The sequence below is a fragment of the Rhinolophus hipposideros genome (genome assembly GCF_964194185.1).
Source record: "Rhinolophus hipposideros genome assembly, chromosome: 9".
In the NCBI taxonomy this organism is placed as follows: Eukaryota; Metazoa; Chordata; class Mammalia; order Chiroptera; family Rhinolophidae; genus Rhinolophus; species Rhinolophus hipposideros.
The window spans coordinates 6,627,936-6,650,608 of NC_138055.1; the positions used below are offsets into that span (position 1 = coordinate 6,627,936).

The 22,673-nt window shown below is 44.6% G+C and overlaps 1 protein-coding gene and 1 pseudogene across 2 annotated transcripts in view; both read right to left on the bottom strand.

Moving 5' to 3' along the window:
• Positions 1-8,148: 8,148 nt before the first annotated feature.
• LOC308502649 (small nuclear ribonucleoprotein E-like) lies at positions 8,149-8,484 on the bottom strand (annotated as a pseudogene). The gene has a single exon. The product of its transcript is annotated as a small nuclear ribonucleoprotein E-like (transcript).
• Positions 8,485-11,647: 3,163 nt separating this feature from the next.
• EP300 (EP300 lysine acetyltransferase) overlaps positions 11,648-22,673 on the bottom strand; it is a 71,989-nt gene continuing 60,963 nt past the window's right edge. The window contains exons 24-31 of the mRNA XM_081060691.1: positions 22,053-22,203; positions 21,785-21,931; positions 21,058-21,171; positions 20,095-20,260; positions 18,969-19,133; positions 17,724-17,885; positions 14,127-14,408; positions 11,648-13,977 (exon numbers count right to left, since the gene is read on the bottom strand). Of these exons, the coding sequence (XP_080916817.1) occupies positions 11,797-13,977; positions 14,127-14,408; positions 17,724-17,885; positions 18,969-19,133; positions 20,095-20,260; positions 21,058-21,171; positions 21,785-21,931; positions 22,053-22,203 (3,368 nt within the window). The 3' untranslated portion in view covers positions 11,648-11,796. The remainder of the gene's footprint in view (positions 13,978-14,126; positions 14,409-17,723; positions 17,886-18,968; positions 19,134-20,094; positions 20,261-21,057; positions 21,172-21,784; positions 21,932-22,052; positions 22,204-22,673) is intronic.

Sequence of the window (22,673 nt, forward strand, 5' to 3'; positions counted from 1 at the left end):
CTGCACTCCTGGCTCTGTCCCCACACTCTACCCTTACAGGGTCTCGCCTCACAATCTACGCGACAAGCGTCTTCCGCGAGGAGCTCAGTATGAGGAGCCTGGAGGTGAATGCAATATTTTGGACACTGCCAGTCTCTCTGGGCACAGCCAGGGCCTCTCAGGGTACCACCAGTCTCCCCGGGCACAGCCAGGGCCTCTCAGGGCACTGCCACTCTCTGGGCACAGCCAGTCTTTCTGGGCACCGCCAGGGTTCTCACATATTTTCGACGGCGGCTGTTCAAGACACAAAAGTAAACATCCGCCAGTTCCACTACATGGTGGTACGTTCCCAAGCAAACAGTCAAGCGGTCCATTAAATTAGGGATGGAAGGCGATTCTCCATAGTCCACAGTCATTCGCCAGGGCTGTGCGTTAGCCTCACAATGTGTGCCCTCTCCACAGGGCGAGGGCTCCAAGTCCTCCCAACCTGGGGGTGAGGGCCTCAGCAAGCACTTCCCAGCCCACAGGGCCACAACGACCTTCGTTTTCTCTATCCTATGCTGGTTGGGGAACCATCCACGTCTTCCCACCCCTCCACGGGGGTCCAGCTGTCCGGCAGCTGCTCCTCCTGGTCTTCCTGAGACTATGTTCATACACACAAACTGCTCCACTGCCCTTCGGAGAGCTGTGGCCGGCACCATACCCTGCTCGCTGCTCCATGTGTCAGCTCCCCACTCTGCACTCTGGTCCCGCTCCCCACATAAGAACGCAGGACATGGTTAGGCCAAAAAGGAACACCCACGGAGCCATAGGTAGGGAAGTCATACCTCTATAGTCTCGCTGGTAGCTGGGTTGGAGACACAGGAAGCAGGAGCCACACTATCTGCAACCTGCTGTCCACTTCTCTGCAATCCGCAACCCTCACTCCACCTGCCAGCCACCATCTTCTTGCTAGCCCCCATTTTCTGCTAGCGTAGCCGCGGCAGTTATATTAGTGGCCAATGGCTCACTGGTTACAGCTGATGGCCAATTAGCCACAGCTGATGGCCATCCAGTCACAGTTGATGGCCATTTACTACCTGAGTGAGCACCTTTCCCCATAAGGGCAAGAGCCTGGAAACTGTACTCCTGGCTCTGTCCCCACAATGTTATTCTCAGACTCTTGGGTTTTGATCTGTAGGCAGTGGGAGCCATTGTAGTGTTTATAAAAGGGGAGTGACTGACTGGTTTATGTTTAGGGACAGTCCTGCAGCAGAGCTGAGGTGGAGGACAGACGGGAGTGGGTGGAATGGCTGGAGGCAGGGAGGCCAGGAAAAAGCTCTTGCAGTTAGTTCACTGGAATGAACATGGAAATGTCCAGTAACTGACAAAAATGATGACAGAGAACACTCATTGAGCTCTTTCTGTGTGGCCAGATTCTGTGTGAAGTGCTTTGCGTGCATTTTCTTACGTAACTTTCACAACTCTCCCTTTGAGCTAAGTATTGTTATCGCCACTTTACAGGGGTGGGAACTATTTAGATGATTCGTATGACGTCACACAATGATGGAGCCAGAATTCAAAACCACTGTCTGAATGTGAAGCCCTCGGGCTGCAAATCTAAATCTATGCTGCAAACGAACTACTTTCCGTCTCCTGAGCACCCAATGTAAAGTAGTTCTTGAAGCTCTCTATCACCTCACCCGTTTTAGTTTTCTTCATCGAACTTATCACAATATAATATTATTTTCTGCTTCCTTCTACTAGAGTGAAAGCTCCCTGAATTGCAATAGCTAAAACTTACAAATGCTTATACTTATTCAGCACTCTTCTAAATGCTTTATAATACATTAAATTACTTAATACTTATAATAGTTCTACCAGGAGGTGGATACCTTTATTATCGCCATTTTACAGATGAGAAAACTGAGTCTTAGGTAGGTAAAGTGATTTGCCCAAGGTCACATAGCTAATAAATGGCAGAGCTGGGATTTGAACCCAGGCAGTCTAGCTACACCCCCCACACTCCTAAGTGAAAGCAGGAACCTTATTTTTCCCACTTCCATGTCCCAGCACCTTGGACATAGCATGGCATTTAGCAGGCTCTCCATAAAAATTGTGGAATGAAAGAGTGTAGTCATAATAGAAATACAACTACATTATAAATAAAAACCTAGGGATTCTCCTCAATTCTGCTCTCTTCTAGTCACAAGTCCACCTGCAAGTTCTGCATCAGAACTACGAGTCACCACAGAACATGTCCCAATATGTCTGCTTTTCTGCATTCCCCCTGCTTCCATCCTGCCTAGTTCACAATTGGCTTTTTCCTGGACTGAGGCTATAACCTCCCAATTGGTGACCTATCTCACTGGCTTAGGGTAACTCTTCTACCTGGTGAGTGATATTTGCGGAAGCAAAGAATCAGCTGTGTTATTAGGGCAGAAAAGTTTATTTTTGCTGAATGAAATTTGCTAGCTGACTTATACCCTGGCCATGTGTCCACTTATCTCCATGACTATTTGAGTAGGGTCAGACTCACGGAATATTTAAGCCGCCAGGTATGGGTGGTTCTCCAGTTGTGTGGTGAGGTGCTCTGAGGCATGGCAGGGAACTCACAAGGGTGCTGAGGGGTATTTTAAAATGTTAGGGGAAACCTAGGGCGTTCATTTGCGAGGCTGACACAAAATGCCACAGACTAGGTGGCTTAAACTACAGACATTTATTTTTTCACAGTTCTGGAGGCTGGACGTCCAAGATCAAGGTGGTGTCATGTTCTGTTTCTCCTGAGGCCTCTTGCTTTACCTTGCAGATGGCCACCTTCTCACTGTGTCTTCACGTGTGTGTGTGGGACACAGTGAGGATATTAGGATACAGAGATGCACAAATATGCAAGCATGTGTGCATATTTGTGTCCTAATGTCCTCTTCTTATAAGGACACCAGTCATATTGGATTAGGACCCACTTAGACGACCTCAATGAACCTTAATTACCTCTTTAATGGCCCCATCTTCAAATACAGTCATAGTCTGAGGTCCTGGGGGTTATGACTTCAACATGGATTTGCAGGGTGGCATCATTCAGCCCGTAACACGCCCTGAAATCTGTCTGATATCACATAAAGATGTGACATTAGGTGACACAACATTCCTTTGATAATGTCATATCTTTGCAAAACTGAAGTTTTGGAGGTTGTTGTGATAAAAAAGCAAGTATCGTGCATAAACCAATGTGGAACAGAAATGAGAGTGGCGGTGTCCAAGGTTTGAGAAAGTGCGCAGGGCCCAAAAGGCACTAAGTTGTTAGGGCGTAAAGGCTGAGTTTCTCTGGGCTCATCTACTTCATGAACAGAGCTGCTAGGTACTTCCACAGGGCGAGGGGCATCATGAAACAATTATTGAAATGAAAACAATTATTGAAAAGCCACCATGACTGGAAAAAATTTGGGAAACTTTACTCCAAATAGGTTAGTGGATCCCACAGATCAGAAACACCAGGGGAAGTTTTTGATTATACAGATTTGTCCAGGGCCCACCACAGACCTATTGAAAAAATATTTGGGCATTGAGCCCAGGAACTGGGCCAGTTTGGGGAGCCACTGGTCTAGCCTAACCCCTTTGTTAAGGCCTAGAAACGGAAATCTCTTGCCAAAGGTCATACAGCAAGTTAGGGGCTGACCTGGGACTAGAATCCAGATTCTAATGGAATCCATCAGAATCTCCTTTTCTTTGTCAGGACTTCTTATACCCATACCTGCAAATGTTGTCATGGCTATCTGCTACTTAAGCAGACATGGCCCTGTCCTCAAAGACTGATAGCAATTGCATGGACAAAACGCATATTTTTAAAAATTTATATCATACAAGATCTATGTGAGGAAAACTACAAACCTCAAAATAAACGAAAGATATTCAAGAAGAATTAATTAAATGGAGAGATATTCCATGTTCATGTAGAAGACTCAATATTGTCAAGATGTCAGTTCTTCCCAACTTGATTTATAGATTCAATTCAGTCCTAATCCGAGTCTCAGAATAGAATCCATCCATTTAAAATCTACAATTCAATGTTTTTTGCTGTGTTTTTTTTTTTTTTTTTTTTTTTTTTGTAAGGAGGGTGTTGCTCACAGTGGCCCATGCAGGGATTAAACCAGCAACCTTGGTGTTATTAGCACCAGGCTCTAACCGGCCACCCCAATTTGATGGGTTTGACAGATAGATACAGTTGTATAACCACCACCAGAATTATTCCCATCACCCTCAAAAGCTTATTTGTGCCTCTTCCCTACTCTATTCCACCTGGAAACCTCTAATCTCCTGTCACTAGAGTATGATAGTCTCTAGAATTTCATGCAGTATTTAGTCTTTTGCACCTGGCTTCTTTCACTTAGTGTAACACTTTTGAGATGTGTCCATCTCATCTTTATCGATAGTTTGTTCCTTTTGATTGCTGAGTAATAACGCACCATATTGGATGTATCACAGATTGGTTATACATTCACCATGCTGGCATCTGCAAAACCTCTGACTCCAGGGCAGTGATACCCCAGCCTGTGAGGACCCCCCCCCCCTACAGAGATGGATACGTCCACAGGCTGCCACCAGCTCCGCGATTTCCAGCAGCCCCGCTACCTTGTACCTAGCACGAGAGGAGAAGCATTAGCTTAGACACTGTCTTCTCTACTCCTTCAGGTGTTCCGAGAGGTAAGCCTGCTGCTCCAGAGGAATGGAGGAATTTGTATCGGATGGAGGAATTTGTGTCGGATGGAGGAATTTGTGTCTTTCCACCACGAATTCCCTCTGTAACCTTGGGCAAGTTCTTTATCTTCCAGCATCTCAGTTTTCCCAAGGGTAAAACTGGAGTCATAATAGCACTTACCTTGCTGGGATTTTGTGAGTATTAGATGAGATGATGTATGTGGAGAGCTTAGCAGTGCTGGCAGGTGGCAAGTTCTCAAGACTGTATAACTGTTATTATACTATAATTGACCAAAGCTGCACAGCTAGTAGTGGTAGAATGAGGATTTAAGCCAGTCCACAGGGTTGAAACAAATGAAAAACAGGAAAACCACCAGTTAGTGCCAAGGGTTCTGGAGAGCGTTAAAACAGGGCCTCGTGCTAGAAGGCCACACTGTGGCTACTTCCGCTCCAGGTGGAGGACCTTGAAGAGGGGATACTTTAGCAGGGAGCCGCATGATCAGGAGCTCGTCACGCAATGGTCAGGGGCAAGGCAGGGCCAGCGCGAGTGCACACTCCTTGAGGCTTGAGGTGCTGGAGGCAGGCCAGTGTGGCAGCGGGGTGTGCTGGGTGAGCAGGAATGTGGTACTGCACACAGCGGGGCAGTGTGTGACCAGGACACATACGGGCCGAGAGCAAGTGCTCCGTAAGTTGAAGGGAAAGCAGCCTGTGGGCTAGTGCTCAGGGCAGCTTTCTGCAAGGAGAAGGCCTTGAGCTACTGTCGAGTGCGTTCTTCGTGGCCCTGGCCCTGTCCTAAGCACCATGGGTGGCTGCAGCTTGACCTGGAAAGGACACTTGCAGAGAAGCTGGGGGGTTACCTCGGGAAGGCCAGCTGGGCCCCAGACAGATTCCCACCAGGGAACTCTGACCCATAGCAAGTCAGCTGTCGTCCTTGGCCTGCATCTCTGTCTGCAGGCTCAGAAACCCAGGTCAGCACGACGAGGGCACTTTCTGTTCTCCAGGCCCTGCACGAGATAAGTAAGGGTGCCGTGGCCAATGGAACCAAGGCTCATTTATGAATTTACCTGGAGAAATAGATCACTGAGTGTACTCTTTTGGGTGGCAGGCCAAGGGGGACCCCAGATTATCATTGGGCCGTTGCTGGGAGATCTGGGAGATCCAGGAATTGCACAGTGGGAGTGGGTTGGCAGTGAGGGTCCTTAAGCTCTGAGAGCCTGAAGACCCGTGGGCATGTCTGGGCCGCCCCTTTGTCAGGGCTGGATGGGTTTGAGCTGGCTCTGTCGTAGCAGGCTGGGTGGAACCGAGTTCCCTCTTTCTCTGCTCTCTGTGCTGAAGCCCTTCTTCTAAGTGTTAAGCACATCGGTGGGGGACGTCACTGTGGTGACTTTGTATCTTTGAGCTGAGGACATTCACCTTCACGTTTCCATTTATCCCTCTGAGTGGTTGGGAGAACCTTAACGTCCCCCTTTCCAGCCTCCCCCGCCACTGACATTGACCTCACAAGAACCCCAGATTATTCACTTGTAAAATGACGGTTACCAGTCTACCTCAGGGAAAGCTAGCTGCGTGGCCATTTCAATGTAAATTAAGTAAAACTAAACAAAAATTCATGCCCCAGTTGCACAGGCCACCTTTCAAGTGCTCAGTGCCACGTGTGGCTAGTGGCTCCGTATTGGACAGTGCGGGTCTAGCGTTGCCGTCATCACAGAACGTCCTGTCTAGAGAGTTCAAGGCAATGACGTGTAGAACGCACAGTGCATGGCATGAAGTTCAACAGGTGGGTGCGGGGATTGGCCTGGGGGTGGGGGGAGGCTGGAGAAGATGTGGCCTCTGGCCAGGAGGGTTGTCTAGGTGAGGTAAGATGGACGTGTGTTTAAGAATCAGCCCAACATCAGATCACGGCAGACCGGAAGGGCCTGTGTGTTGAGGTCCCTTCTAGCATCACTGAAGCTTGAGGAGGACAGAGAAGGAGACGCATGTTTGCTGGAGGGTGGGGCAGGGGTAGGCTCCATGGAGAGGCTTCATTCTTTTTAATGGCTGAATCATATTCCATTGTGTGGATATCCATTCATCAGTTGATGGACATTTGAGTCGTTTATGTCAACAATATGAGTAATGCTGCTATGAACACTTGGGTACAAGTTTTTCGGGTAACATGGTTTCAGTTCTCTTGGGTACATACCAAGGAATGGAACTGCTAGATCACGTGGGAACTCTGTAATTATTTTTATGTAACGGACAAATTTTACTGGGGTAAATTTTCTGCAGTGTGCAAATTATTCTTACAAATACGTAACTTTTCAGAGGAACTGCTACAATTTTCCAAAGTGGCTGCACAATTTTACATAACCAGCAGCAGTGTAGGAGGGTTCCAGTTTCTCCACATCTTCACCAACACTTGTCTCTTTTTGATTTTAGCCACCTTGGTGGGTGTGCAATGGGATCTCATTGTACTTTTGATAATTTGCATTTCCCTAATGATTAGTCATGATGAGCATCTTTTCATATGCTTATTGGCTATTTGTATATCATCTTTGGAGAAATAGCAATTTAAATCCTTTGCCTGTTTTTTCATTGCGTTGTCTTTTTCTTGTTGTCAGAGTGTCTGTATAGCCTGGATACATAAGACCCTTATCCGACATGATTTGCAAATATAGTACCCCATTCTGTGGGTTGTCTGCACTTTCCTAATAAGTGTCCTTTGTTGCACAAAAGCTTTTCATTTTGATGTCTATTTTTGTTGTTGCTTGTGCCTTTGGTGTCATATGTAAGTAACCGTTGCCTACCTAACGCAAGGTCATGAAGATTTATAGTTATGTTTCCTTCTAAGATTTTTATAGTTTTAGGTCTGACATTTAGATCTATGACTATTTTGAGTTAATTTTTGATTTGGTGTGAGTTAGAGGTCCCACTTCATTCCTTTGAATGTGGCTCTCTAGTTGTTCAGCACCGTTTGTTGAAAAGACTGTTCTTTGTCCATTGAGTTGTCTTGGCACCCTTATCAAAAATCAATTGACCATAAACATATGGGTTCATTTCTGGACTCTATTCCATTGATCTAAATGTCTGTCTTTTTGCCACTACCATAGTCTTGATTATTGTAGCTTTGAAGTCTTGCACTTCCTTTGTTTTGAAATCGGGAAGTGTGTCCTTCAAATTTATACTTTCTTTTCAAGATTATTTTGGCTATTTTGGTTCCTTTGCATTTCTGTATGCATTTTAGGATCAGCATGTCAATTTCTGTTAAAAAAAAAAATCCAGCAGATATTTTGATAGGGATTGCATTGAATTTCTAGGTCAATTTGGGGAGTAGTACTTTCTATTTTTTTTTTTTTAATAAAAACAATTCCTCAGCATTTATTGTCATCTGGTAATAACATACGAGTAATCGGAGCAATATGAATAAACGTTTAAGAACTATGCTCCTAACAAAGGAGACCTAAAAAACACAAACTGTATGGCCTTCTCAACAATTTCTCACTTCGTTAGTCATTTCTAGTTGGAGATACTTTGAAGCAGAGTAATATTATCTCCTTTTAGCATGATCTGACCCAGCTGTTTTCTTGACTTTTAGAATGAATCTCTTCTGCATTATCTAATACGAGGTTCATATACTCATCAAAACCAATGAAACAGCCCTCTATCCGCATATTCACTTGCTCATATAGCCACACCTGAATCTGAGATCTATTTTGCAAGTATCTGAAGATGAGGTTGATGGGCTGCACCATCACCTTCTGCACTTTTTGGCCCTGGCCACGGTACGCCATGGTGGAAGCTGACAAAGGCCACAGTAACCCACACGCTACCTCAGAAAGCTACTTCCGGAAAAAAAAAGTAGTAGTACTTTCTTAACATTAGGTCTTCCATGTCATCCCATCCATGAATGTCTTTCCATTTATTTAGGTCTTTAATTTTTTTCAGTGATGTTTTGTTTTCAGTGTACAAGTTTGCATTTCCTTTATTAATCCTCAGCATTTTTTTCTTTTTGATGCTGGCCTATGTGCTCTTTCAACGAAGGTGACCTCATCATGAATATAACATTCCAGGAAACCGTCTTTCTGGAGATCAGATTCTTTGGTTGTAAAAGATGCTTGGAGAGCTTATTATCCCACCCTTTCAGTTTTTAGTTTGAATTTGCTTAGAACAGGACCCCTGTGTCATATGTATCAATTAATTTGCAGCCATCACTAGGGCTTCTGTACGGTAAGGAGATAAAGGATATTGAGAAGAAAGGCTTCGGAGCCCAATAGAACTTGGACTTTCTGGTAAGCCTTTTACTGGCTGTGTGGTCTTGAGCAAGTTATTTCACCTGAGCTGCAGTTTTCTCATTTCAGTCTGGTCTGTTTGGGGGGATTCAGTGAGTAAGCAAAGTCAACGAGAGCATCTGAAATACTGCCAGCCTCCACTGAGTCAATTTCCTAGATAGACATGCTAGCAACAGCCCAGTTGGAGACTTGTGGCTCCTCTTAGCTCTTCCCAGCTTTTCACTGTGATAATTTTCAAATACACAGAAACATTGAAATCACATTCTTGAATTTCTGACTCTAGAATAATCCTGTCTTCCCCATTCCTAGCACTACCTCTGTCCGGCTTGGGAAAGGACAGCTTCCCTCCCACCCCCTTTTAATTATGTATTTCTGCCCCCATTTCCCTACAACATTGCAGTGAAATGTGGTCTAACACTTCAATCCAGCTGTCTTTAGCCAGACGCTAGATAGAGTTAAGCTAGCTGGAAACTTACTGCTTGGAAATGGGTTAGAATTCTAAATATTTTCCTTTTGGGGGCGATCAATCCTGGGCCCCTAGTAACAGGGAGCAAAATGGGGGTCTTTCTGTAACAGGCACCCGCCATCTTCTATAGTCGTCTCAGCCAAGGGGATCTGAACAGGATCAAACAGGATCTAATTCTTCACTCTTTTTGGTGTCCTTTGCTCCTCTCCTTTCCCCCCTTTATCTCCCCTCCAAGATTCAGTTTAAATACTATTGTTTCCAGTTTTCCCAATTCCTAGCAGTCAGGCTTGTCCCCTGCTCCCTGGATCTTATTCCCTGCTTACATCACTTAACTTGTTTTACTTCATCCCATTTAAGCATTATTCTACCTTTTCTAGATCTGGGCTGCATCCTGTTCATGTATACTGTCTGGGTGCTGCATATGTCTGCTGGACCACTGACTTGAGGCAGGTGGATGTTTGATACCATTTTCGGGGGTCAGGATAGGGGGGTTGCTCTATTAATACTGAGTGTGCCTATTAGGATACTGGTTCTTTTTGGTGAGACAATGTAAAATAGGAGTTTGAATGAAGCTACTTGAGGATTTTTTTCTTTAACCCTTAGCAGACTCAGTGTAAAGCTCTAAGACAAAAACAAGACTGGCCAAGTGATTCCAAAGCAGCTTACTAAGTCTTCCCACTTTTCAAACTTGTTCATAGCTAAAGTAACACGTAGTTGGAATGAGGCCCAGTAATCCCTCCATTGTTTTAACACCTAGCATAGTACTGGACTCACTCTGATTCATCTCTTAGCCTCCCAGGTTTTATTTCCATGTATTTTTCTTTTCCTACTACCTCATCCCCACCTCTCCGACTTCTAGGCTGGAGTGGGAGAAGAAATAGGGCTGTATCAGTGCCCTAAGCTTTCAGTGCTGCTTTTTCAAGAACTGCTGTGACTTAGGTAGATATGATCCCTGAGCCGCTCCTTTTCATCCCTGTCAGATGAGGGTTAGTGGAAGACCATGAGGTCATCCACAGGGGTCCATGGGAGAAAGTCCCATTATCAAGATGTTCAAGACTTATTAACTAATATCAATTCAATTGATAAAACTGACATTTGGTTGTTACTTGCAGTGTTTTCCCCATGAACTTTGGACCAGTTTACTTACCAAAGTCCATTTGTGAATTTACTTTATATAACAGGTAGGCTGTAAGCTAGTGCTTTTGCTTTTTCCTCTAAGTTCTACCCATCAGGCACTTAAATTGGCACCTTCTAAGACAAAGATGTGACGGCAAGAAGTGAAACAAAGTCAGCTGTCTGTCTCACACAGTTTATTTAACAATAGGTAATAAGAAATCAAATTTAACAGTCTATACAGTGATCCAAAGTTCATATTTATAAGTAATCAACTTTAATTGCATGATTTACAACAGTTGAGGGTTTTTGCTTTCTATTTTCAAGTTTTACAGAAAGTGTGTGTATGTGTGTGTGTGTGTGTGTGTTGTGTGGGGGCAGGGTAAGGAGGTTAAGAAAGCAAGCCAAGAAGAAACCCCAGGGACATTTTGCATGTTAAAATCATCCCACTGGAATAGTTTCTTACCCTCTTTTTAATTTTTTCCTGTTAGATGTAAAAATAACGAAAAAAATTCTTTCGAGAAACAGAACCACAATATATATAATACATCAATTTGGCAGCTGCCCCTGTATATTTTGAAAAAGTCATTTTTCTTTCTACATGTACAAATTATTTTAATACTTGAAGTTTTTACGCTCAGACTTACGGAATAGAAAATTTTCTGGAGCACAAAAGTTGACTTGAGGGGAGGAAAGGAAAATTTTTTTTTTTTTTTTTTACATTTTTAAAAGAATGAACATCTTTGCACCCAGAGAAAAAAAATTGGTATTTTAATATATATTTATATATATTTATATATATAGAATGTAATTTTAAAGTAACATTAACCCCTTTAGTCCTCTGGTTTTAGAAATGTTCTTTTTTTTAACTCTTCCATAAAGTGAGGAAAATAGGGAAAAATGTCAACCATCTGCACCAGTAAATAATAACTATTAATATTACATATTTTCATTAATTTAAAAAAAATAATAAAACCTATTGGAGGTGCAAGGCAGGAGCATGTGGGTGGCTTCACAGAGCTCAGCCCCTCCCAGCGCACACCTGAACCACACACACAAGGGGAAAATCGGCTGGTGGTAACCAGCCATAACAAAAATATATTCTTTGTATTCTATCATCCCTCAGGTTCGCCTTGCATGTTTGCTTTAACCACAAACAGCTACTGCACAGTTCTTATGTGTTCCAAGGAAAATTGTCTTTTATGCTAAGAAAGATTCAAAAAAATTGTTTTCAGTACAAAACAGTCTTGTTAAGAGAAAATAATTTTTTTGCTCCCAAAATACTACAAGGTGTCTCTAGTGTATGTCTAGTGTACTCTGTGAGAGGTTTGAATTCAAGTCTGAGTTATCGGTGCTGAGTCCCAGGTCCGTGGCGCTTGCACCATGGAGGTTTGCCATGCCTGGATTGCTAGTGAGCTGAGAAAGCATCGAATTCTGGTCCGGGCTGGCAAAGTGCCCTTGTTCCATGGGGTTGGCCTGGGCAGCTACCAGTCCCGGGTGTGGAGAACTGGTCTGTGGGGAGACGTGGTGTGGAGAAGGCTGAGGTTGCATCCTTGGGGAAGGGCTGGAGTGGGGGGGCTGAGACTGCGGCCGTGGAGAAGGGACCGGCTGGGGAGAACGCACTTGATTGGAGAGAGAAGAAGGAATCTGCTGGCCTTGTAGGTGTGGGGACTGAGACTGATTTGGGAGCATATGCTGCTGGGGGCTCATGGGGTTGGGCTGAGCAGGGGACCCCATTTGTTGCTGAAGGAGTCGCTGCTGATAGGCCTGAAGACTAGCTCCTGCCTCCGCTCCCAGGGCCTGGGGAAGCTGGCCCATCTGTCCCATGTTCCCTTGTTGCATCTGCTGCATGTGGTGCTGCACCCGCTGCTGCTGCTGGGGCGGCGCGTAGCCAACTCCCTGGGGCTGCTGGAACTGGCTGTGGTTGGCCAGCCCGGGGCCAATCCCTGCCCCCTGCTGCTGCTGCATCATCTGCTGGCGCCTCAAGATGTCTCGGAACTGTGAAGGCATGGTGCTGTGGTTCATGTTCATCTGCTGGGCCTGCGGGCTCATGCCGCCCATGGCCGGCTGCAGCTGCTGCTGCGCTTGCTGCTGGGGCAGGCCGGCCCTCTGCACGCCCGGCTGCAGGGCACCCATGTTTTGCATGGCCTGACTGGAGTGGACCCCCTGCTGGCCCGGCATGGCAGGGGGCTGCAGCCCTGGCTGGCCCTGGGGCATGCCCGGCTGCCCGGGGAGGGGCTGCGGATTCGAGTTGGCGTACTTGGCAGCTCGCTGCTTGATGAATGCAGCCAACAGCTGGGGGTTGGCGTGAAGGATACTAAGCACCTGTTGCTGCTGCAGGGGCGAGCTGGGAGACCTGAGAGTCCGCAAAAGATTCTGTAAGGCTTGTTGAGACACAGTGCCTGGTTTCAGAGGGCTCACACCTACCTGGCCCAATCCTGGCTGGGGAGCCATGTTCAAGGGCTGACCATGCTGGGCCACCGACATCATGGCTGGCCTCGGCATCCCGGACTGCAGTTGCTGGGGCTGAGGCAACCCGCCTTGGGCCCATGGTGGCTGCTGCTGCATGCCGGTGGGCCCCATCCCTGGCTCCAAGTGCCCACTGGGACCTCTGGCCATGGGAGGTGGGTTCATACCCATGGGGGCCATTGGAGCCATCTGGGGCATCTGGTGCTGGATTGGCCTTTGAAAAATTTGCACATGGGCCATCTGGCGCTGCGTCTCCGCTGCCCTCTGAATCTGCATTGCCATTTCCACTGCTGCAGGTGGGGGCCCCGGAAGGGGTGGCTGAGCAGTCTGAGGGGGGGTTGGAGGCGTCACCTGGCCTGCTGCCTTGCCCTGGGACACAGGGCCAGCAGCTTGAGTCCTGGACAAGTAGGGCGGCATGCTGTTGGGAGGGGTGGGCTGGGGCTGGGACGGGGGCTGGGGCTGGGGCGTCTGGGGCGTGCTGGGCTGCTGGCTGGTCGGTGTGGTTGGAGTGGCAGGGGTCGGGGAGGGCAGGCCCTGCTGCTGGCCCACCACGCCAGCCCGCTGCATGCTGGCCATCCGTCTGCGGAGCATCTGCGCCTGCTGGAGCCGGTGCTGCAGCTGCTGCTGCCGGAGCTTTTGCTTGATGTTCAGGCAGAAGGGCACAGGGCACTTGTTCTCCTGGCAGTGCTTGGCGTGGTAGCAGCACAGGGCGATGAGCTGCTTGCAGATGGGGCAGCCGCCATTGGTTTTCCGCTTGCAGCCCTTGGTGTGCTGCACGACGCGCTTCATCTTCTGGCAGGACGGCAGCGAGCAGTTGGCGTTGCGGCACTGGCAGGCGTGCACCAGGGACTGGATGCAGCGCTGGATGCTCAGGCGGCGGGAGTCCCCGGGGCTCTGGGTGGCTGCGGCCTGCTGGCTGTGGCTCTCGTCGTCTAACCCGAGACCCAGCTTCTCCATCTTGTGGTCATGGGTTTTAGTGTTATAGCAGGTGATGCACAAGTCGTAATCCTGGGGGAGAGCACAGGGGCAGGTCAACTCTCCACGACCCAAGGCATTCCAAAGCATGCTCTGCTGGGCTTCATCGCCCTTTCAGAGAAGCCCCGTCAGCACCCCTCCCCCGCCGTCCCTCACTCGCCACGGGCCCACCCCCTGCCTACCTCACACACGGTGCAGTGCCAGCGCGTCTCCACGTGGTGCTTGCACTCATTGCAGGTGTAGACGAAGCGGTCCTGGCTCTGGGTGTGCAGCTCCACCAGCATGCACATGGTGGACCACTGGGCTCTTCGGAGGGACGAGAACTCCAGGTGCTTGTCCCTTGCGAGGGTGAGAAAGGCATCCCGCCCATCCATCAGATCGCAGGGGATGAGGGGGTCAGGGTCAACGATGGGAGGCAGGGAGTTGGCAGCCGGGCCAGCGATGAGGCGGATCACAAAGAAAACCTGCAAAAAACACACGCTCATCCTGGCTCTGGAACTAGAGCACCGCCAGGTGCTGGACCAACCACAGTGGGCAGGTGAGCTGGACTGGACCGATGCCCGTGAGGCTGATGAAGCCGGAGTTAGTTTTGCAACTGCAAGGTTAAGTGATACAGTCCTTCCTGCCTCACACATCTCTGGTCTCCTCTCTGAGACTGTCTACGACAGGCTAAAATCCACATCTTAGCTTTTCTACTTCATTCAATAAGCCCTTCAAAATGAGAAGGGTCTAGGTCAGGTACAGCTCCGGTACAGGACATTTTACCTCAGAGGTGTGCTATACGAAACAATCCATGGTTTAATCTGAATCTAATTAAAAGGAAACAAGCCAGACAAATCCAAATTGAGGGACATTCTACAAAACAATTGGCCTATACTATTTATGAAAAATGTCCATGTCACGAAAGAAAATAAGGCCAGGAACTGAGACACTGCAGCTCAACGCATAATCCTTAACTGGAACATATAAGGACCAGACATTAGATGGTGACTCTGGGCTAAGTTCCTGAGTAAGAAAACATAGTTTGGCCGTACACCGGATGTCTTATTTCTTTCTTAGAAGACATACTTCTAATGATGTCTTTTTAGTCCATGCTTTGGATAAAAAAAAAAAGCAAAATGTTAACAACTGCTGATTAAGTGAAGGGGGCGGAAGGCAGGCTCTCTATGCAACTTTCTTGTAAGTTTGAAAAACAAGAACAAAAAACACACAAATGTTGGTGGGGGTGCGAAAGATAAAAATCCCCAAACCACCTTATTCTTTGCTGTAGAAACAGGTATTTTGTTCATTGATGTTTGAAAACACACAACCATCAGTTCCCATAACCATTAGTGTAAAGGCTGCAATAGGAAGCTGGTATATACATATTTGAAATTAGTATACAAATTTAAACTCTTATTAATCTAATAAAATATGAAATGGTACCTTTAAGAGATCAGGACGTTGTAAGTAACTGCTGTGTTGCCCACTATATTCTACCAGTTTTTCAGAAGACTGAAAACCTGTGCAAACTGGCAATAAGACTTATGATAATATACTTGGGAAGCAATGTTTGCATAAAACAAGAGTCTTTTAAGATACATTTCTAGAAAAAACACAGGACAAGAGAGCAAACACTGAGTAGAGACACCTACATAGCAGATGCCAGAAATTAAAAGCATCAAGTGAGGATTGTGACAATGACCTTGTGATACTGGATTTAAGATTGTAGCTCAAAGAAAGCACTCCTAACAAATGGGGAATGCCAGTAACAACCCATTCAAAATAGAGGCTAACAAAAACCATCCGGTGATTCTCCAGGAAATGCCCATTATGGCCAACCCTCCAATCACAGCCATCATGACTGATTCCGCTGTATGTCACTGTATAGCTAAAACAATACTTGAATTTAACCTGAAATGACAATCTCAGATTCTAAGTCCTAACAAGTGACTACTACCTATATTCAGATTAAACAGTCATAGAATGTATCCACTATTTAATTCAAACCTATTACAATATACTCTGAGGGCCTTTCCCAATTGCTGTCACCTTAAATTTTGTGATACTAAATATTGATTGAAATAACTAATAATTATTATTTAAGTGAGGCACCCGTTGGAACCCAGGAATCCTTCCATTTCACTAGCACGGCTGAGATAATGGTAGCAGGCCTCCATCACCTTAGGTTAGCCAGTTGACCTCAGTTCTTCAGGCTTCAACAAAAAAGGCATGGGAGTAGAGTGCTGGTATACGGGAAAGGATGCTTTGAACAGCTTTACTGGTCAAGCACCATTTTAACAAATACCTCTCTAAAGAAGGGTTCTGCCATAACTATTTCTCTCCCAAAGAGACTGTTTAATCAATTTGGTTGTAATTCCATACTTGAAATCAAGCTTTCAGTTCCCTCTCCACATAATAGCCACTTCCTATAAGAATTTGACCGTAATATCTGAACAAAGTGGAACCATGATTAAAAAACAAACCAACCAACCCTACACCTAACATGAATTTCTCTCAAAGAACCAATGATAATGCTGAAGGGAAAAAGAACCCCCAATACACCCAGTTACGTTCCCAGACTACCTACAACAACAAATAAGCAATTTAACTTAACTTCTCTGAGAAGAGGTTAAAAGTGCATATATGAAAGTTTAACTTTTCTTCTATTCCCTCCACTTCCCAATGTACTTTCAGGAAGGCCAATAGTCAATATTTTTATTCATTTGTTTTGCCAAAGTCCCATTACAGCTAAACTGGAATAGCCAATGGAGTTCTAAAGGAGCTTGGTTTAAACAAAACAGGGTTGGTTGGATGGCTCAGTTGGTTAGAGCGAGAGCTCTGAACAACAGGGTTGCTGGTTCGATTCCCACATGGGCCAGTGAGCTGCGCCCTCCACAACTACATTGGAGACAATGAACTGCCGCTGAGCTTCCAGAGGGGCGGCTGGATGGCTCAGTTGCTTAGAGCACAAGCTCTCAACAAGATTGAAGGTTCAATTCCCACATGGGATGCCCCCTGCAACTAAGACTGAAAACGGTGACTGGACATGGAGCTGAGCTGCGCCCTCCACAACTAGACTGAAGAACAACGACTTGGAGCGGATGGGCCCTGGAGAAACACACTGTTCCCCAATATAAAAAAAAATTAAACAAAAACAAAACAACAAAATATCCAACAAGCCAATATCCTGAACGATGAATGGAGGTACAAAAACATATGAGGATCACAAATGACAGGGTTAGACAGACTACGCTTATAAATTAGTCATGCGCCACTTCAAGAGCAGGATATATATTCTGAGAAATGTGTCATTAGGTGATTTCATCATGGTGTACGTACACAAACCTAGATGGCACACAGTGGACTACTGTAACTGTAGTGCTATCTGCACTTTCATGCGACTGGCAGCACTACAGGTCTGTTTACACCAGCACCACCACAAACATGTGCATAATGCGTTGCGCTATGACAGCTATGACGTTGCTAGGCGATGGGAATTTTTCAGTTCTATTAAAATCTTATGGGACCACCACTGCATATGCAGTTCATCACTGACCAAAACGTCATTATGCAGCACGAAACTATGTAAGACTGTATTATATGTAGATTCATAACAGCGGCAAATCAAAGAAACTTTATCATTTCCTCTTCTTACCACCCACTCTAGCCATCCTATTTTCTTCTTACTCAAGTGATTTCTTCCTTCTGAATTTACAATGCTCCAGTGCCCAACCACGATGGGCAGTTTTTTAAGAAATCCTGCCGGTTCCCTCCTGTCCTCGGAGGCTGCTTCTTACCTCTTTATGTTTCTCCATGGTGGCGTACAGTTTCTGCGAGAGGTCATTGGATACATTGGGCATGCCTGGCTTCTTCTTATTGCCCCTACTCAGGCTGCTCTTGTTTTTGCTGGTTTTCTTATTATTCTTCTTTTTAGCATTTTTGCTGTCTCCCTTTGTTACCTGCAGGATAGCACAAGGGAGAGAAGAAAACAACGTTTTGTTAGGAAGTGATCTGAACAATACTAATGGTAAACAGATTCTCCTTTCTTTGAAACTAGAGATCATAATGTTATGCCTTCTGACGACTGCTCTTTACTTCTTCTTTTTTAAGCTGTTATTTATAGTGAACTGTTTACTAACGTACTGATTTTCTCCTGCTGAAGAACCTCTGCACTAAGACCCTTCATTAAGACAATGGCAGGCTGTAGCTTTTTGACCAGAAGAGCCCACAGTTTGGAGACCCCTCAGATGGAGCCATCCTACTACCCCCGAGCTGAGGATGGGGAACAAGGAGTGAGTGGCAGTGTGGGATAGTGAAGGGTGTACAAAGTGGTCAGCCAAGGACTTGGATTCACTTCCTTCCACTCACATTGTACAGTTTTATGAGTCTGCTCTAAAAACAAACAAACAAAAACCTTGAAAAACATTCAATGAATTTAAACAAGGCTGTAAAGTATTCTTTAGCCGACTATTTCAGCCTGACGTTAGTAGGTCAGACTCCATGAGGGCAATTCTAGATGTGCTATGGGGAAATAACGGACCCAGAAAAGCTCCTCAGAGGACCGTCTTACAATGCAGGTTGTGTATGGGGGACTGGCAAACTGTGGTCCAGGCCTGTTTTTGGTTTGTATGGCTTAAGAATGTTTTTCACATTTATAAAGTGCTAAACAAAACAAAACAGAATGTGTTGGAGACAATACATGGCCTGCAGGACCCAAAATATTCATAATCTGGACCTTTACAGAGGTCAAGTTTGCCAACCCCCTGCTCTAGACAGGTCATTTTCTATCAGTTTTCCAGGGTTCCCCTTCAGTTTCCATACTGGAAATCCAAGGTTCCATTTAAAAGGGAGTCTGATACTCAAAAGTTTAAAAACCACAGAAATAGAATCTCAGTACCTTATCTAAGCCAATATTTCCTGCCCAATTTAAAGGTCTCTTTCACACCTGCGAGCTTTAAGACCACGTTGAAAGTTTAAGCTCACTTCTGGATTATACATGAGAATCAAGGTAGGAGGCGGAAAGGAAAATGCAGAGCCCTTACATCCGTGCTTTCATTGCTGGTATTTTCCTCTCGCTTTCTCTCTTCCTCCTCCTGTTCCAGTTCCTTAATGCTCTCTTCCAGAACATTGGGCCAGAAATCACCCTCAAAGTAAGGCAATTCCTTCGCACTAGTTAATCGATCTTCAGTAGCTTGTTTAAAAATATCCTGTGAAAATACCCATGTACAAACTGAAATTTTTTTTTCTTTTTTTTCCCCCCAAGAAAATGTATTTATTATACAGAAGCAGTCACAGCTAATGGACGTAAGAAACACCACGGATTAAAATGTCTTCTGAAATGGTGGTAGAGATTTAATATCTAAGCTCCATGCCGGGGAAGACACTGGCCGAGTGTCATACACACAGTGAGAAGGCCCCGTCTTCAGACAGTGTTTCTGTTTTTCTCTTTCCTCTACCCACGAGGACAAGGCAATTACCTGCCTTTATATAACCAAGTGGTGGATTACCCTGCTAGGATTCAGGGCAGCAGCAAAGGCAGGCACACCGAGGCCTTTACCACACCTGATGGCAAAAGGCAGTGCGACGTAAGGCACGCCTGCCTTGTACCCATCCCTGGAATTTCAGCAGCTTTCACTGACAAATGCAACTCAAATCAACACAACTCAAATCACAAATACTGGAAATTGTATGGCTACAGAATGATTTACAGTGCTGCTTGGGAAAACACTCAGTTGATTTCCTGCCCTTGACTAAAAACCTTTAAGAAATGTAGTAGTTCAAGTTCTTATCATGAGATACCCTATATTCAATCAGAAATGGCTACTAAGAATACATTTTTAATTAGTCACATCTTTAAAACAGGGTTTGTTGACCGAAGACTCTTTGCAAGCCTCGCTTTTCTTCGAAAAAATATGATTATACAGAAAAGTAAAGAGAATACTAAATACTGATATACTCAACTGATTAGATTTAGCAATTTTAAAACATTTTGCCAGATACACTTCATCTTACTAATAATTCAGGCAAAATAAAAACACTACCAAATTAGTAACTTTATAAATTACATGGAAGAGGGGGAACAGAAGATTTTTGTTAAGATAGTGAAGAGGCAGAATACAGAGCAGCAGCAGGATTTCAGCTTCTATTACTTCCCCCATTCCTCCTGACCTTGTAGTCATGGACGATTCGCTCAGACACAGCCTTGTCAAGCATCTTTTTGTACCACTCCTGCAATCGCTTGGGCTTGGGTATCTTCTGGTCAGGAGGGTGGCAATGGAAGATGTAGTCGTCTCCCTCACTTGGGGGACATGCCCAAATATGCCCTGTAGTATAACTAACACCACAAAGAGAAGGAACATTCGAAAGAAAAGATTATCCATTCTGGGAAGAATGCCACATTTTAAACTACAAGGTGGAGTCAGTACAGAAAGCAATGATTTCCCCCAAGATAACACAAAAGTATGCAATCTAGCATCAGATCAAAATTCTTAGGCCATAACTTCACACAAACCACAGCACTAACAATGGACCTCACGTGGCCCAGTTCTGGGAAGATCCCCAAATTCCACATTTGCATTTAAAGACCAAATGAAAGCTACAATGCAAAGGAAAATAGATCCATTGTAACAAGAAAGCTAAAAGAAATGCAAATTGTTCAGAACAACCGATAAGGTGAAGGGGTGAATATTCTCAAGCACATACAGTCCGTGAAGGTAAGGTACAAGTCTAATGACTTTTTATTATCTCCAGACGTTTGCTTTTGGTTTTGATACCCAGGTGTAAAAGGATCAAATGCAAATGTTTAAAGTTCTGGTTGAAAATGAGTAACAATCAACCTTCAAATCAAACTGTAACTCAAAGTTTAACTGAACAAAATAAAACTAATCTGGGATGCGTGCAACTAGGGTCAAAATATCCATTTCTTTTCTATTGATAACATTAACATCAAAGGATAGTCAACAACGTTCAGGTTATAGTTCTAGATGAAAACCAAAGTTTAGAAAATGAGGCAAAAGTCACATATTTGCATGTTTTAACCTATGTCTCACCACAATAACCTAGTGGTAATTGGTTTAAAACTATTTTAAAGCAATTGTTTTTTAAAATGGCATTTATTATCAATATGCTTACCCTAATTTCTTGACGTATTCTAAATATCCAATTAGAATTTCATGATACACGGCAGTCCTCAAGCATTTAGGGCGGAAGAAATGAACACTATCGAGGTATGATATGTATACTCTCCTAAAGCAAACGGGGAGAAAAAGACCAAGGCAAATCAGGTAATGAATTCTTATCAATGTGGCTAAAAACACATTCTTCTGTGCTTTTTGCTCACCTTGTCATCTGTAATGCTATGACACAGTATTAACAGGCAAATGACTAGATTGTGAACTCTATGGCTCTATCAGCCTCAGTGTCTAACAGTGCCTGAAACATAGTGTATTAGTCAGTACCTGTGGGTCTTAATGTATTCTGGCAGCATTCTTATTCTGGCCTTCATACTACTTTGGAAGCAAGAAATCTAAACCATATTCTACCTCATTTGTATGACATTGTTTCATGTCTCAGCAAAGTACTTAATTCAATCTAGATTTAAACCCATTTTCTGAACAGTAGTGAGTTTGTTTCCCATTCCAGGCTGCTATTCCTAACGCTTTCCTTATTACTATGACCACAGAAGAGCAATATTGAGCAGTATTTTGTTTTTGGTTTTTCTTTTTGGTTTCACATCAGTATTACACTTTAGATTCTGTGTTTCCATACCACGCTTATCAACCATTTTTTTGTCTATTATGCTTTCCTACCTAACTTCAAACTCCCATGCACATTAGAGGGCAGCTGCAGTAAATCCTACCTCTGGTTGGGTGGAGGGCAGTCAGAGCCATACTCTTGAACGTGCATGCCAAAGAAGCATAAGTCAACGCCATCGATCTCTTCAAAGGCGAAGAGGGCTTTGGTTCGATATGGAAAAGATTCTGCCATCTCTCCACTATCTACAAACCTACACAATTCAGATGGGAAGGAAAACCCACAACATGTCATTCAGATTAGAATTAACAATAGTCACCATGTATGAGCAACGGTGGACCTACAAGAGAAAAAAAGGGAAAATTACTAGGTACCTTGCTTTCATGCCTGGTTTGACTTCCACAGTTTTGTCAGAAGCATGAACTACCCGAACAGTGACCTCTCCTGACTCAGGGTGATTCTGTCGCCTCAGAAAGTCATTCACCCGATTCTCCAGAAAGGTGCCAAGCCTGGTAGATGGCAACCCTAGGAATTTAGAAGTTAAAAGTTCAGTAGTAACCAAGGTGCAAATTTATTACTGTCAGTTTTAAGGTTCAATATCAAATCACATTTTTGTTTTCAATACAAGTAGGATAACTTGCTGGATTTTGTTAAATCCAATGTAGTTAATACTTAAAAAGAAAAATTTTTTTGTCATGGAAGACTTCATGAATTTGTGTATCATCCTTGCACAGGGGCCACACTGACCTTTGTATCATTCCAATTTTAGTATATGTGCAGTTAAAGAAAGCATGCTAGTCAATATTTTTTAAATAGTATTTTCTCTAACTTTTTATTTAGAAAACTTTCCAATGTCAGAAGAGTTTAAAAATAGAATGAACATCAATATGCACTTTGCCTTGATTGCAAAAATAATTAAAATAAAAAAGGCTGAGTATTATGAGAAACCTTGCAGGAATAAAAGCAACATGTAGGTCAGAAAAAATTGCAAAAGC